The sequence below is a fragment of the Miniopterus natalensis genome, chromosome 7, assembly GCF_054644295.1.
Source record: "Miniopterus natalensis isolate mMinNat1 chromosome 7, mMinNat1.hap1, whole genome shotgun sequence".
NCBI classification, from domain to species: domain Eukaryota; kingdom Metazoa; phylum Chordata; class Mammalia; order Chiroptera; family Miniopteridae; genus Miniopterus; species Miniopterus natalensis.
The window spans coordinates 20,416,236-20,430,824 of NC_142087.1; the positions used below are offsets into that span (position 1 = coordinate 20,416,236).

At 39.0% G+C, this 14,589-nt stretch overlaps 1 protein-coding gene across 1 annotated transcript in view; it reads left to right on the plus strand.

The window, feature by feature from the left end:
• Positions 1-14,589, plus strand: part of PLCB1 (phospholipase C beta 1) — a 531,624-nt gene that overhangs the window by 391,793 nt on the left and 125,242 nt on the right. Inside the window, exon 10 of the mRNA XM_016212033.2 lies at positions 5,078-5,224. Within this exon, the coding sequence (XP_016067519.1) occupies positions 5,078-5,224 (147 nt within the window). The remainder of the gene's footprint in view (positions 1-5,077; positions 5,225-14,589) is intronic.

The following is a 14,589-nucleotide window of genomic DNA, read 5'->3' on the forward strand; positions in this document are numbered from 1 at the left end:
GAAGACCAGCAATAAAGCCCTGTCTGATGGCTGGTCTCCCCCTGAGTACCTGCATCTCTGGGGGGCTTTATTTGTCTGCTGCCTGGGCACGTCGCTCTGACTGCAAACTCTTTAGCTCCCTGGGTATTAGGACACTCTTCTAAATGAATGGAAACCCACTGCACATCCACAGACATCAAGAAGGTTTTTTTCATGGTATGTTCTTTAAGTTCTTGAAGGTCAGGACTCTGATGACACGTCTTTGGCTATTGCCCATCTTTGGCACATAGAGTTGGACCCTCACTAAGAATATGTTCATTAATAACACCCCAAAAGGAGTGCCCTGGCTCCAGGGTAAGTTCAGGATACCTTGTTCTTCTTGGAGAGATTCGAGCTGAAACCTCTTTCTCAGATGCCCGGGGTGGAACGGTCAAGCTGGAAAGTCCTGTTGGAAGGAGGTTTCTGGACCTCAGTAGATAAAGGAGTCAGGACCTGAGAGGATGGGAGAACCAGTCCGCAAAGCTACTTAGACCATTCTTCTGTTCTCTTCTCCAGAGCTCCCTTTTCTGGACACAAATCCTTCTCATTATTGATTGTCCCTGAGGCCCATGGGATGGCCTCAGGTTTAGAGAAGGCCTCAGAGTAGCTTGTACCCTAGTAAATTATTCAAAGGCTTTAGCATGAACTTGTAAGCATGAAACACATCCAGCTGAGTGACAGCAGATACACTGTACAGTTTTAAAGCATCCCTGAATGCTGTCGTTTCTGTCACAGCAGAATTTCACGTTGCTGTCTTCCTGGCACGTTCAGGAGGCCACCAGTGGAGCCTCAGCCATTACCTACCCCAGAGGGGGGCGACAGGCAGAAGGAGGTCAAGGTCCAGTTGCTGGCCATGGCATTGGTGCAAAGCCTTGGGACATTTGAGAGTTTCTTTGCAGCAGAGATAATACTGAAGTATGAGGGGTCATATAAACAGCCATTGGGGGCCTTCACTTTGTCACGCCACTTTCCTCCTGAGTCTCTTTGGAGATTGCTCCTCCCCATGAAAGGCAGGCCTTTTCGCTTTTGCATCCCCAGTTTACCTGTTTGTTGAACCCCAGAACTTCCTTTGAATGGAAGAGCTTCGCAGAGCAGCTGTTGCTTTCCATGCCTTGAGGGATCTCACTTTTTCCTGCTTTGACTCTGCCAGCCATTTTCAACGGTTTACTCCAAGAATTTGTTCCTTTGTTTGTTTTGTGGTTAATCACAAGAATCTTTAAAGCATGCCATACCTGACTATTTATTCGGGGCACTGACCTCTTTTCCCTTAGATTGTCAAAAAATTGACAGCAACCCCGCATCAATGAATCAAAATCATACCATTTTTTTGTCAGATTGGCAAAAAATACATTTTTTGCTGTGCTGCAGAACTTTAGTAATTAGTTTATGTGCCAGGAGAAGAAAAGGTTGAAAACCACTGCTCGAGGTGGTTCAAACAATATATATGCTTATGAAGACCTTCAGGTGCCATTATATGAGTGACACATTCCATTGGAAGCATGCCAGTATTTTATTAGGGAAATATCTAAGGGGCTTTATCTTTGGCCTTACCCTTCTGAACTTCTTTTACTGTACCATTGCTTTTAATAGTGGTTTGATGTTTCATACTCTCATTCTATCATGGGACATTTTGTTTTAATTTAGCTAGTAATCATCCCTAATATATTAAAACATTTGAATTCATAGCATTTTAGAGCTAGAAGAGACTTAAGAGTCCATAGAGTTGACTTACCCTATATTTGTGGAATGTGTCCCTGATCAATTACTGCTGGCAGGAATGGAAGCTGGATTCCTTGTGCTATTACAAATTTGTTTAGAAAATCAATGTTTTCCTATCTCAGCTCTCAAGGTTTTTCATTCATCCATGCTCCCCAGTGGGCCAGGAAAAAAGAAAAAGTAAGCAGTTTTGCAAAAATAGTTCAAGGTTGGTGGGAAAGGACTGATGCATTTAAGTTAACAGCAACTGTAAATACTTTAGCTGCAGGTTATATGCAACAAAGAGAAATTCGATAAGGTTCTGTTTTCTGTCTCAAAGCCTTCACTAGTCAGAACTAGTTGGGGGCTAATTCATTACGCCAAAGCCATCTGCATTTTTGCAAATGAACTCCAGACCCCTTAGCTGACACCTTGCAAATTATAAACTGACTGCTCCTCACCCTTGTTCGTTGGCTTTTCTTGACTTTGACATATCTCTGCTTAGTCATTTGGTGCATCAAAATCTTGCACATTTGTTCCTTTAGTTAACAAGGCAAAGCTTTGGGGTTGGAAGGTCATTCCCAGTGTTTGCTCACCTAGTCTGCAGTCAGATTCTGAACTGCACTCTAACTTCATTCACAGCCTTTATTCCAGGTTAGGTACATTCATCACTGGGGATTTTTACATTATTTAATATGATGAATTATAAATACCCTTCACAAACACTGATTTACGTAACTCTTGTTTTTTACTGATTTTAAAATTTTCAATTCCTACGAAATAATAAAGGTAGAGGAGATAACCCAAAGGTCCTGTTCAGTTGACTTATGGGACATTAACCAGCTTTGTATTCAACTTAGCAATATTCTCCCAGGTTTTGGAGTGTGTTTGCTGACACACATGCACATGTATGTATCAGTGTCTCAGAACTCTTTGAAATGACCTTGTCTATTCCTGGTTGCCTCCTTAATGAATTAAATAGGACTTTGACTTTGACACATGTTCCTTGGCATGTTGCATATTATAAACTTGACTTTAATTGTAATATCCTCATTTGAGAATGGCAAATATATAGCTTGTACAGCCCCATTTTTCTGTCCTGTGCCCTTGATGATATCAAAATTAATCACAGGCATGCTTCAGCATCTTTATAACACAAGTGCCCAGAAGGCACTAGAGGGCAATAAATGGGAATCAATGCTAAAGGTAAAGTGAATTTGTCATCTCTGCCGTATTGGCATGTGTTTTGTTTTAATTGCTTTTAAAGTTTCCCAATTAGACCAAAGGATATTTATTCCTGTAAGATAACAGACGCAAGTTGGCAGCCTCGGGTTTAATCCAGCGCCATGAAGATAACGTGGTGGGTCACACGGTGTTTCATTGCTGTCATCTGCATGCCTTTACAGGTGTGCGCTTGCAGGTTTTCTGTCCCCACAGCTACTTGGTGCACACGCTATTCCAGCAGTCACATTACTTTCCTTTGCTGGCCTCTAAAGACGCTTGCATTTATGGCTGGTCCTCTGAGGAACAGCTGTAGTTAGAGACTAAGTTGTGTGAAGTTGTCACTCGGGTAATGCCAAATATTAGCAATTTCATATGATTCAACCTCATCAGAAAAAAAAATCAAACAGAGTTATGCTGTCCTTGGTGATCTTCCAGGTTTGAAGCAATTTATTTTCAATTTTGAATCACTGGTCATCAAAAAGAAATGCTGATTTCACACCTATCTTGGGGCAGATACCAGGGTTGACAGACATAAATGCACACCCTGCTTCGGAGGAGCTCACACCTGGCTTTCAGGGTGTGAACTGTCTTATATTCTATTAGATTATGAGCTTTTTGAAGGCAGAGGCTGTGCTTCCTCTGCTGTATTTTTCTGTCACATGGTAGATGCTCAGTAAATCTTTGTTAAATGAGTAGAAGGTAATGAGAGAGGGCAGAAGGAAGGAAAAGAGGAAGGAAGGAATGGACGCTAGTCTGCAAAGAAGCTGACAAATGGACTTGTCGTAGGAGAAAAGGAAGGCTGCAAAGAAATTAGATTTAAAAAATTTACCTCTAAATGGGTTTTATACTCCAAAATATTTTTTAAAGCCATCTACTGAAATAACTTTGGCCCTAAGTTGTATTGACTTGGGTTTGTTTCAAAAACTGAAAGCAGTTTGAAAGTATATATGCAGTCTGCCAGAAAAGAATTTTCATCAGGAATTCATCCTAATGAAATAATTAAGAGTTTGTATAAAGAGAGTTTATAATATATTGTTTGTTAATATAAACAAAGAGATTACTAAATCTAGATATGATTGTATCCTCATAAAATAGTTATACACACACACATATTTTTGTCCTGGAAGTATATACATAAATACATAAGATTTTAACCGTAGTTACCCCTGAAAGAAGAGGTAGGCATGTTGAGAAAAAGTTTTCTTTTTCCTCTCTGCTTATCTCATTTCCTAATTTTCTTCAGTGAACATACACCGTATTTATATTAATACAAAACTGTTTCAACAAGAAAAAAATGCCGCCCTCCAACATTTACTGGCAAGGTCTTTACTGCCCACAAACGTGCTGGGGTTTTTGTGGGGGTTTTTCTTTCTTTTTTTTTTTGAGGCTTTGGTTGTTAAGGTTGAAGAAACAAACTGTGGTGATGGATTGAAATAGTTAAGATGGCTCTTTATGTATTTTATAAAAATTGGTATGATTTTATGATAATAAAGAATTCAATATTTAGCATTAGTCACCTCAGAAAGGTTACAACAAAAGACTGGAATCTGGGTAAACCAAATAAAGTGCAAATCATATTTCTTCCATTTGAAATAAAGTCACTCTACATAAGAAACTTAAAGGCCTGCTTTTACCAGCATTTGATATTTTTTCCTAGGAGAGACTCATTTGTGGTCAGCTTCATTGCCTGTTTAAAGAAAAAAAATCATTTTTGGAAAGCATGTTCACTTCATTTGAAATAGCCAAACCACTTGCGATTAACTTTGTGATTATCAAAGTAGCATATTTGTAATGGGAAATTTGGAAAATCACTCCTGATTCTGTTACCCAGAGATGAGCACTAGTGACGTTTGCGTCACCCGTTACGCTGATAGCCACTCTGATGTTTAAACAGGAGGCGGGTGTCCAGGGTGAACACCTCTGAAAGCCACCGAGGCTCCTGAGCACCTTTTCCCTGCTGTCGTGGCCCTTGGGGGTGAGCAGTGACCCTAGGCGGCTGTTTGTCTCGGGAAAATGCCATGCTGGCTACTCTCTGCCACTTTGGATGTGACAGGCGCTTTCTGGGAGGAACATGGAAACTGTGACACCAGCCACCCGTGGGGAGAACACACTCACACTCCTGCCTCTCCCTTGTCCCCAGGACAGATATCCGTGGACGGCTTTATGCGCTACCTGAGTGGGGAAGAAAACGGAGTGGTGTCACCCGAGAAGCTGGATCTGAATGAAGATATGTCGCAGCCCCTTTCTCACTATTTCATCAATTCCTCGCACAACACCTACCTCACAGGTACGGACTTGTAACCCTTGACGCTCACCGGGTGGTCTCACCGGGGTTCACCAGCCCTTCCTTCGCTGCCCGGAGCGCAGGGGCACCCTCTTTGGTGTCCTGGGCATGTCCCTGAGAGCTGGGGCTCCCCAGAGGCTCCAGGCGAAGCAGGCGTGCCCCCGCCTGCGACACTGTCACTCCCCGCCTGTCTCTCTCTCTGAGGTTTCAAGTCTCCTACAGGTGTGCGTGTCTGGTGTCTTGAAACCAAGGGAGTTTTCGTGGAACTGAGCTCGCCCGTCAGTGGGCAGTAGGCCGTTTACAGCCCCACCTGGCTCTCTGCACCTCTTCAATGCACAGAAAAGGTCTGAAGGCCTTAATGACTTCTGCACAGAGCAGCCAACTGCCAGTTTGCTCAAGGTGCAACGGGGTGTTAGGTATTAAACAAACTGACCTGTAAATGACAACCCATGCTTTTTATAAATGTTACAATGAAAGGGGAAAAAAAATACAAGCATTTCCCAATTTGGCCTAAATTGAGTATTGTCATGGTTTTTAGTAGATCATTAAATCAAAAAATATTAAAACGTATATAATATATGCACACATAATACCTATATATTATCACAACATAGTTTAAAAGTTAAAATTTTTAATAAATACAGATTTTAATAAGCTGAAATGTTTTTATAATCAAAATATACTTCCAGAATGCTTCCTGTATGGCAGATCTCTAGTCACAGGCATTGAAAAGAATTTGTAGAAAATCTACTGGCTAATTACAAAAAGAAAGTCTTGTTAAAAATGATGTTACTTTCCTGCTTCACCCAATTCATTTTCCAAATGAATATAAGATAGGGAGACCTGAAGACCCACAGCGCAACCAAAGTCTGGGGTCTCCTTTGGTATCTGTGCCTTGTAAGTGCTCACCATGCCTTGGAGGAGGTTTGGATGTGCTCCTGGCTCATTGCCCAGGGGTGTGTGGTTTGCTTGGTGGAGAAGACCAGCAATGCTAATGACCAGGGAGACCCAGGCACTGGATAATCATGGCTGTGTCCAAGAGAGACTCACAGGATTCAGCCATCTGGCACCTGAGCAGTTCTTACTTCCAAATTCCTTAAAGAGGCATGTTCCTCCTGGCTCAAGTGCAATTTGTGTTAGTATCAAGGTCAGCATTGGCCTGGTGTCCACACTCCATGAAAAATAGTTTAGAATAGAAATGACATAGATAGAAAGGTAGCCCCTGGACAGCCGGAATGGGCTATGTCGGGATGACTGTGTAGCCTGAGACCATCGACTCAGTGTCATGTAGCCTGAGTTCCACGGGCATTTGAACTGCAACTGCATGATCTTTAGGAAAATTGGATTGGCCCTCAGGCTACTTATGGTCTGTTTTGTTTCAACTGACATTATCTGCTAAGAGAGATTCATGCCATAAAACTAACTAGATTCACGTTGACGCTTCCAAACTCTATTCTAGTCACCCCTTGCTGCATTACCAAATCACTCCAAACTCAGTGGCATAAAACAGCCACCACTTATTTTTTGGATCTATATCCTGTATGTCAGGAATTCAGACAGGGCACAGAGGCAATGGCTTGTCTCTGTTCCCTGGTGTCTTGGGCCTCAGCTGGGAAGTGAATGGCTCAGGGTAACACAAAACACTTTAGGTGCTGGAATCATCTGGAAGCTTCTCTGCCAACGTGTCTGACACTGGGGCTGGGACCGTACAACAGCTGGGCCCCGTTAGGACTGCTGACCTGATGACCAACAGGAGGCCTCGCCGTGTGGCGTGGGCTTCCTGGCAGCATGGCAGCCCCAGGGTAGAGGAACTACTTACGCGGAGGCTCCCAGCTGTGAGAACTAGTGCCCTAAAAACAAGGGGGAACATTTGTTGCCTTTTTGCCCTTAATCTCTGAATTCTGTACTGTCACTTTTTTCTCTATTTGTCCAAACAGTCACAAGCCTACCTGAATTCAAAAGGAGGGGACATAAACCAGAGCTCTGGATCAAAAGAGTGTCAAAGTATCTTTAGCCTGGTTCAAAACCACTAACTGTAAGAGAAGAGTGTCCACTCAGCCCCCTTCCTTGGATTCGGTTTCCTAGGCCTAAATCAAAAATGTTGCTGTCCCCTCTCAAGTTTATAAGCCTCTATAAAGGATTTTGTTCCTTCTCAGACATCCTTAATTTTATTTGGTACCATTCACCTATTTGGCAGTCTGGTGAAGTCTATGAACCATTCTGGTGTTCAGTGTATAAAATAAAGTACAGAGGATTAAAGAGGAAATAAATTCTATTGAAATATTTATATCAAATATTAAAAATCAAATCTGTGGTAAAATAATATATATTTTTATTAACACAATTAAAAATTAGTACAAATGACATGTTGTGTTATTGTAACAATTGGAATATGATGCGAAAATATCCGTGATTTCTACTCGTGACAAAGTCATAGGTCCTGCTAGTATTACTGTGATTCGTGACCTAGATTCATAAATGAAGAGAACATTAAATTTCACATAGAGGTTAAAATGAAAGACGTAATGTTTTTTCTCACTTAAGTTTGAAGAAATCTATAAAACCTCAAGTTAGGATTGTAGAAATTTGATTCGATAGGATCCTAAGAAATGTAACTTCAAAGACTTTGGCCCATTATGGAATCTTGTGTTTATTACACATTCAGGATGACAAGATTCTTAAAAGTATGTCTGGTTAAATTTTGGACACTGGATGTGGTCTCATCTACCTGGAAGTCACAATATACAGTAATTTTACCAATAGTCCTGTTAAGTCCCGAAATACTTTCAACTGATCTACTTAACATAGCTTTTTGATTATTTGTCATATAATAAATAAGTCAGTGATACCAAAATGATTTAATGACAAGTCTGCTTGGATATACATGCTGTTCTTTATACCTCCTTTCAAAATATATTAAGTTTTGTCTTTCTGTGTATCATTATGGACCTATGGTTTTCAGATTTTATGTATGTTCATTCAAACAAAGCTACTATTCTCCTTTCAGTGCTCAAATTGCCTCAGCTTTAGTTGGTGGCAACAATTTTTTTTGCTGGATTCTATGTCCTTTTGGAATCACCCATTGATCTTTGAAAATGTCTTTGCTTTCTGGCACATAAGGATCTTCCAGGCTCACCTTGTTCATTTCTGCAAAACACATGGAAGCAGACTTTTCCCCAATGATTCCTGGTTCTTTTTAGTGGGAAAGAAAATGTATGAGTAACAGCAATTTGGACCCTGCCCTACCTTATGAAACGATCTTTCTAGACTTTTTCTGTGAACAAAACAAGATAAATATTTTATATTACTTTATTGTTCTTGTTAAGGCACAAGTTCACATAAGTATTTCCACTCTTATCCCCCAATTAAAATTCTTGATTCTATAGCTGTGCTTCCTTTATCAATCCTCAGACCTAACAAATTATACATAATTACTCATTTGCTTTACTGACAACACAGTAACAGTTCTAAAAAAATTGTTCAAGATTAATACAAACTACAGAGTACTGTTCAAATTTTTCTCTGCAGTTCTTTTTTCTTTCTTTTTTTTAAAACTGCATTTCACTAAGGATTTTCAGTCCAATTAATTTATCCCAGAATCACTGATTTGCCCTTCCTTTGAATAGCTTGATAAGCACAGATGTGGTACAGAATTTGGCTTTATTTGTTAGTTTCTTTAGGGTATTAGCATATTAATGGCCAATAGTTCTCAAAAGAATTTACAGCTACTAGGAAAGCGTCCGCTCCTTTTGTGTACAAGAAAGAGCTGAAATAGCTATCTCCCAAATTTTTGTTCAGTGGTTTCATATCACAACCATCTGATTCATATGCATGACTTCTGAATCAGTAAACGAATTATCTCTCCAAGTATTCAGTTTCTTGTAGCATTAGAGTTCACATATTTTCAGATACTCAATTTTTAAACTGTTACCTATGTTAAATGATGTTCTGATCTTTAATGTTTTGTAAAAATTTATCTTGCTCACTTTTCTGAGCTGTGTATTATTATACCAAAGTTTGCATTATAAAAATACACATTCTAACAATATTACCTTGTCCCAGTATCAAAGCCTTCCCTTTCCTGCAGGGGAATTAAGGAGAATTCCATATAATTAGCCAAGAATAATTACATGAACATACTAATACAGGCTCTTGAAGCTTTGCCTGAAATCCTCTTTTGACTTACAGGTACAATCTGATTTTACTTTATATAATATTATTAGTATCATTGTTTTAATTATAGATAAACCTAATGTAAAACTCATCTCTCAGGAGCCTTTAGGTAAATACAAACATCAATGGTACAGAAATCAAACTTCCCAAGGCCAATTAAGAATATTATAAAATAAAAATATAACCAATGTATGTATAATTCAGTAGAATCCAATTAAATGTTAAAGGCAATACTAAGAAAATGATTTACATTTTATACTTTACAGCCATTTCCAGAACAAGTGGAAACTTTTTCTATAGAAACAGTATTTTATATAAAGGCTATTTGGTAGTAAAAGGAAAGTTTTCCTATTCAAATAAGTTTGAAAAATGCTAGGTACAAACAAGATTGGCACCTACTGCAGGATGTTTTTAATATAGGGTGAAGGCTTACAGATTCAAATCATTAAAGTTATAACCAATCCTACTCTCCTTATCACCACCCTACTCATTTCCTTGGAGCATTTTAGGAACTAGTATTCCTGAGAAATGATAGTCCAAATTCAAACAAGGAGAATTTTGATATTTAGAATGTTTTCTTTTGAGTATTCAAAATTAAATCAACACTATGAAAACCAATCAATTTAGCAATGCCTTGTTATTATGATGTCTATTTCTCTACTCATTATTGCCCTTTTGTTAACTATCAAGACACTCAAAAGGAAAAATAAATTGGACAATTGAGAGAAATAGTTGCACAGAATGAGTTGATTTTTAATTACGATGGTCATTTTCTAAGGTTTGGATACCCTTGGCAGTACATCAAGTAGTGATTATGCTTTAAATTATTGTTTTTCCTTGAGAAATCTAGCCTTATGACTCAAAACAAAAGTGTCTCTGGATAGAACAGTCTGCACTCATTTCAACCTGTAGTTTTCCAGCTCTTCATAAATCTTCCCATATTCTAAACCATTTGGGAGATAATGGCTCCGTATACACCAGCGAGGCGAAGGGTGTATAAGTGAATAATTATAACTGAATAATTAACATCCTTATTCAACCTAAAAATAAAAACATAACTTTATGTTTTAATCATTCCCCTTATGAATTACATTATCTGATTGGATGTATCAAATAATTATTCAACTCCTCTCTCACATACATGTTCTTAGCTGCAGAAAAGTTCTAGCAGTGACTCAAGGTAGAGTTTTACCCTTGTCAGTCTCCCACTGCCAACCTTTCTTTCACATCTCTCCTGCTCATTTAGCTTGCAGCATATGCAACCCGTTATAACTTATTTTTGGTTTAAATCACACACAGGCCTATGAAAGTTGGGTGATAGAATGGAAAGAAGACGAACTGAGCAAATAAACAGACTAAGTTTTAATTTGCCTCCAAATCAAATACATGCTTAACTCTTCTTAGCCTTAGTTTCTTCATTTGTAAAATGAAGATATACTGAAACAGCCAGGGTATTTTGGGCTGTAAGTAATAGGATACCATTACTTCTGTAAATTTTATTTTGCAATTACAGTTTACATTCAGCATGATTTTGTATTAGTTTCAGGTGTACAACATAGTGGTTAGACAATCATAAACTTTACAAAGTGTTCCCCCTAATATTTCCAGTACCCACCTGGCACCATACATAGTTATTACAATACCATTGACTATATCCCCTGTGCTGTACTTTATATCCCTGTGACTATTTTGTAACTACCAATTTGCACTTCTCAATCCCGTCACCTTTTTCACCGATTCCCCCAACCCCCCTCCCCTCTGGCTGTTCTCTGTATATGTAAGTCTGTTTCCATCTTGTTTGTTCATTTATTTTGTCCTTTAGATTCCACATATAAATGAAATCATATGGTATTTGTCTTTCTCTGACTTATTTAGGATACTGTTACTTAATGGCTTAAATATTAGGGAATGTATTATCTCACACAACAAGAAGTCCAGAAGCAGGGTGGTTGAGCGTTAATTAAATCAAGGATTTATCGATGTCATGGGAGGCCCAGATGCTTTCCATCTTTTTGCTCCCTTATGATTTCAGTTTGATGGTACACCCTGAACATTGCCTCCCTGTGAAGTAAGATCCACATGTGACACACGGAAAGTCCCTGTATTGTGAGCCTTTATATATAGATATATATTTTTTAAATATATCTTTATTGATTTCAGAGAGAGGAAAAGAGAGGAAGAGAGAGAGAGACATCAATGATGAGAGAGTCATTGATCAAGCCCACAACCTGGGCATGCGCCCTGACCGGGAATCGAACCCCGATCACCTGGATCCCAGGTCAACGCTCAACCGCTGAGCCACGCCCGGCCAGGCGAGCCTTTATAAGAGTGAGGTCCCCTCAACCCCACCTAGTAGACTTTCCTTTAAGTCCTATTAAATATAGCCTGGAGTCACACCACATGGCAATGCCCACATGGACCACTAACATGGGCCACAGAACTGCTGTGACTGGCTGAGAAGAATTAAGATTTACCTCAGGGCTGGGGAGGGGAACGAGAAGCACATTAGAACCTAAATAGAAAGCTCTATTAGCAAGGAGAAAGGAGAAGAAGAGAAAAGGCAACCAGAGTGTAATATTGGGGTGAATTTAAATACCCTGGCACATAAGTACCTGCTCCTTTATTTGTTCTTGCCTCACTACCTAGATGGTGAAGGTATGGACTATGTCCCATGTCATTCTTTATCCCCAGTATTTTGTCTCCCACGGAGAATGTATTTGGGAATATGCACGGAGCCTGATAATTAGTAATGCATATGCTTAATGTTTCCCATTTCCTACCTAAGCCATCTCATGGCAGTTGGATCTCTGTTCAAGAGAGTTTCATGGACTCCCTGAGGCAGCCGACAGACACTACAGAAAAGATCAGATCAGACTGATGCCCCTAGAGGCAGTCGAGGCAAACTACACCTGCTCTGTATTTGGGACAGTTGAGAATTCTCAAGTATCCCTGTGGGATTAGAGTGGGGCAAAGGTAGGTTTGTGCGTAGCAGAAACACAGACTTTATTCTTGTATTATTAGTTAATAATTATTGTATTCTATACCTAAACCTACTTTTGCCCCATCCTGAATGGTTCTCACTGCCTTGAAAGCAAAGAGAAATAGTCCCCACTTCCATTTTTTAAAGGAGACAATGTTTATTAAAGAAGGTCACTTAATTAACAAATGCATCACACTCTTGAATCTTCATACACCGGATGTTAATAAGAAGACAATAAATAATGTTAAATATAAATACAGACAACCATCACCCTCTGCAAGAGGAGAAATTGCTCAGAAGCCTGTGTTAATAGAGGGATTGTTATTTTCAATTTTCTGGTCTCTTCCATCCGTGGATGCCTTGGGTAATCTGAGACAAAGCTCAAGTGACTGTAGCCAGCTGCCCAAAATGAATTCAGTCAAGTGACAAGTTGCAGAGCTATGACTTGGGGCAGTATTAGGGATTAATCTGAGATGGAGCCTCAGCTCCCAAGTTCCATCATGGGCTTGGAATGTACTCCAGGGGGTGCTCACAGCCAAGCAGAGATGATGTCAGATACTAGTTTCAGAAATAACAAGGGTTGAGTGACTCATGACATATTATTAATCCCAACCCCTGGCAATCCCCTGGCCCCAGAAGCTATATTTATTGGATCTAATCAAATGGAAATACAATGGGACTTAAGGAAAGAAAAATAAACCAGCGTTGAGGCAGAACAGGAGGAAATAATGGAGAATATTGGTATACACATTTGGAAAAAATCTCCATAAATAAAGGATAACATATAAGGAACCTAATATGCATTCCAACGAAGAGGACTTTATGGAAATATGTGCGTTTTCTCAAAATAGGCTTTTGCTGGGAGACTTCCATTTCTAAAAAGATTATTCATTGTAAAAATGAACAAGTTTACTTTGGAGGGATTCTGTTGGCTTAGGTGTTGGACAATAAACACAACACACACACACACACACACACACACAGACCTCCCATTCTTTGTTGTTGTTTTTCATATTCCTTCGCATGCCTTACCAGGTCTTTCAAAACATTAACTGATCAACATTTTAAAAGTACATTAAGTCCCTTCTATTAGTTCTTTGAATGATAAACAATATTGCAAGTAAATCCAAACAAAAGTTCTTAGAACATTTGTTCCAAAGTAGCCCTCCCTTAAATGTAACATGTAAAGGACTATCTTTTCCACTTTTCTTGCACTATCTCCTTTTCATTTATGAGCAAAGATCTTCATTAGGACAAACTCTGAGGCAATTCTAAATGGCAAACTGATTATCTAGCACCAGGAACTTTCTAGATTATTTGGTCAGCATTTCTGCTTTTGCAACACATTTGTGTGTTTAAAATGTCCTGTTTCACTATTGTCTGGTTCCATACACAATAGTGTTCTAAGGGCTAAGGGGGCGTGTGGGGACTGGGTGGAGCTGGGCGAATGGGGAGAATCGGGGATATCTGCAATAGTGTCAACAATAAAAATTTAAATTAAAAATAAAAAAAGATAAAATGCCCTATTTTTCCAGTAGAGAAAAGTGATTATGCAAACCTACTTACTCTCCCTTTTGGTGCATTTACTAGGGCTCTATAGAGCTCAAGAAGGCCATCCTTTGTTACGCTGATGATTGGGTGTTGTGACATCCATTTTCTTTGTTCCCTGTCTCCACCAGGCAGATTTGTCCATTTCAACATCATTTTAACAGTTTGCATCAATATGTCATCTTTAAACTCACTATTATAAAAGATGATGGAGGCTTGTGGAGTGTAAATCAGAGAAAATCTTTAATGTGGAAAACCAAAGATTTGTGTGTTGATGGTGGGCTTGTCTTTAAAGTTATTTATTATTAATCTTATAAAAATAATTTGTCAGGAAATTAGTGCCTTCCAATGACTTCCTAAATGAAACAGTAATAATTTGGCTTTCATTCCTGCCAGAATTTCTCAGGTGCCTTGATTATTACAATTCTCATCATTTCACAGGAATATTTCAGTTCTGTTCACAAAGGTTTTTAATTTGAATGAAATTTATCTATTTTTTTCCTTTGTTGCTTGTGCTTTTGGTCTCTTATCTACAAAACCATTGCCTAATACAGGTGACAAAGATTTACCCCTGTGTTTTATTTTTAAGAGTTTTATGGTGTGTTTTTTAAAAACACTGTGTGAGCATAGTTTTTATTAAAAACTTACATTTAGAAGCTTAATCCAT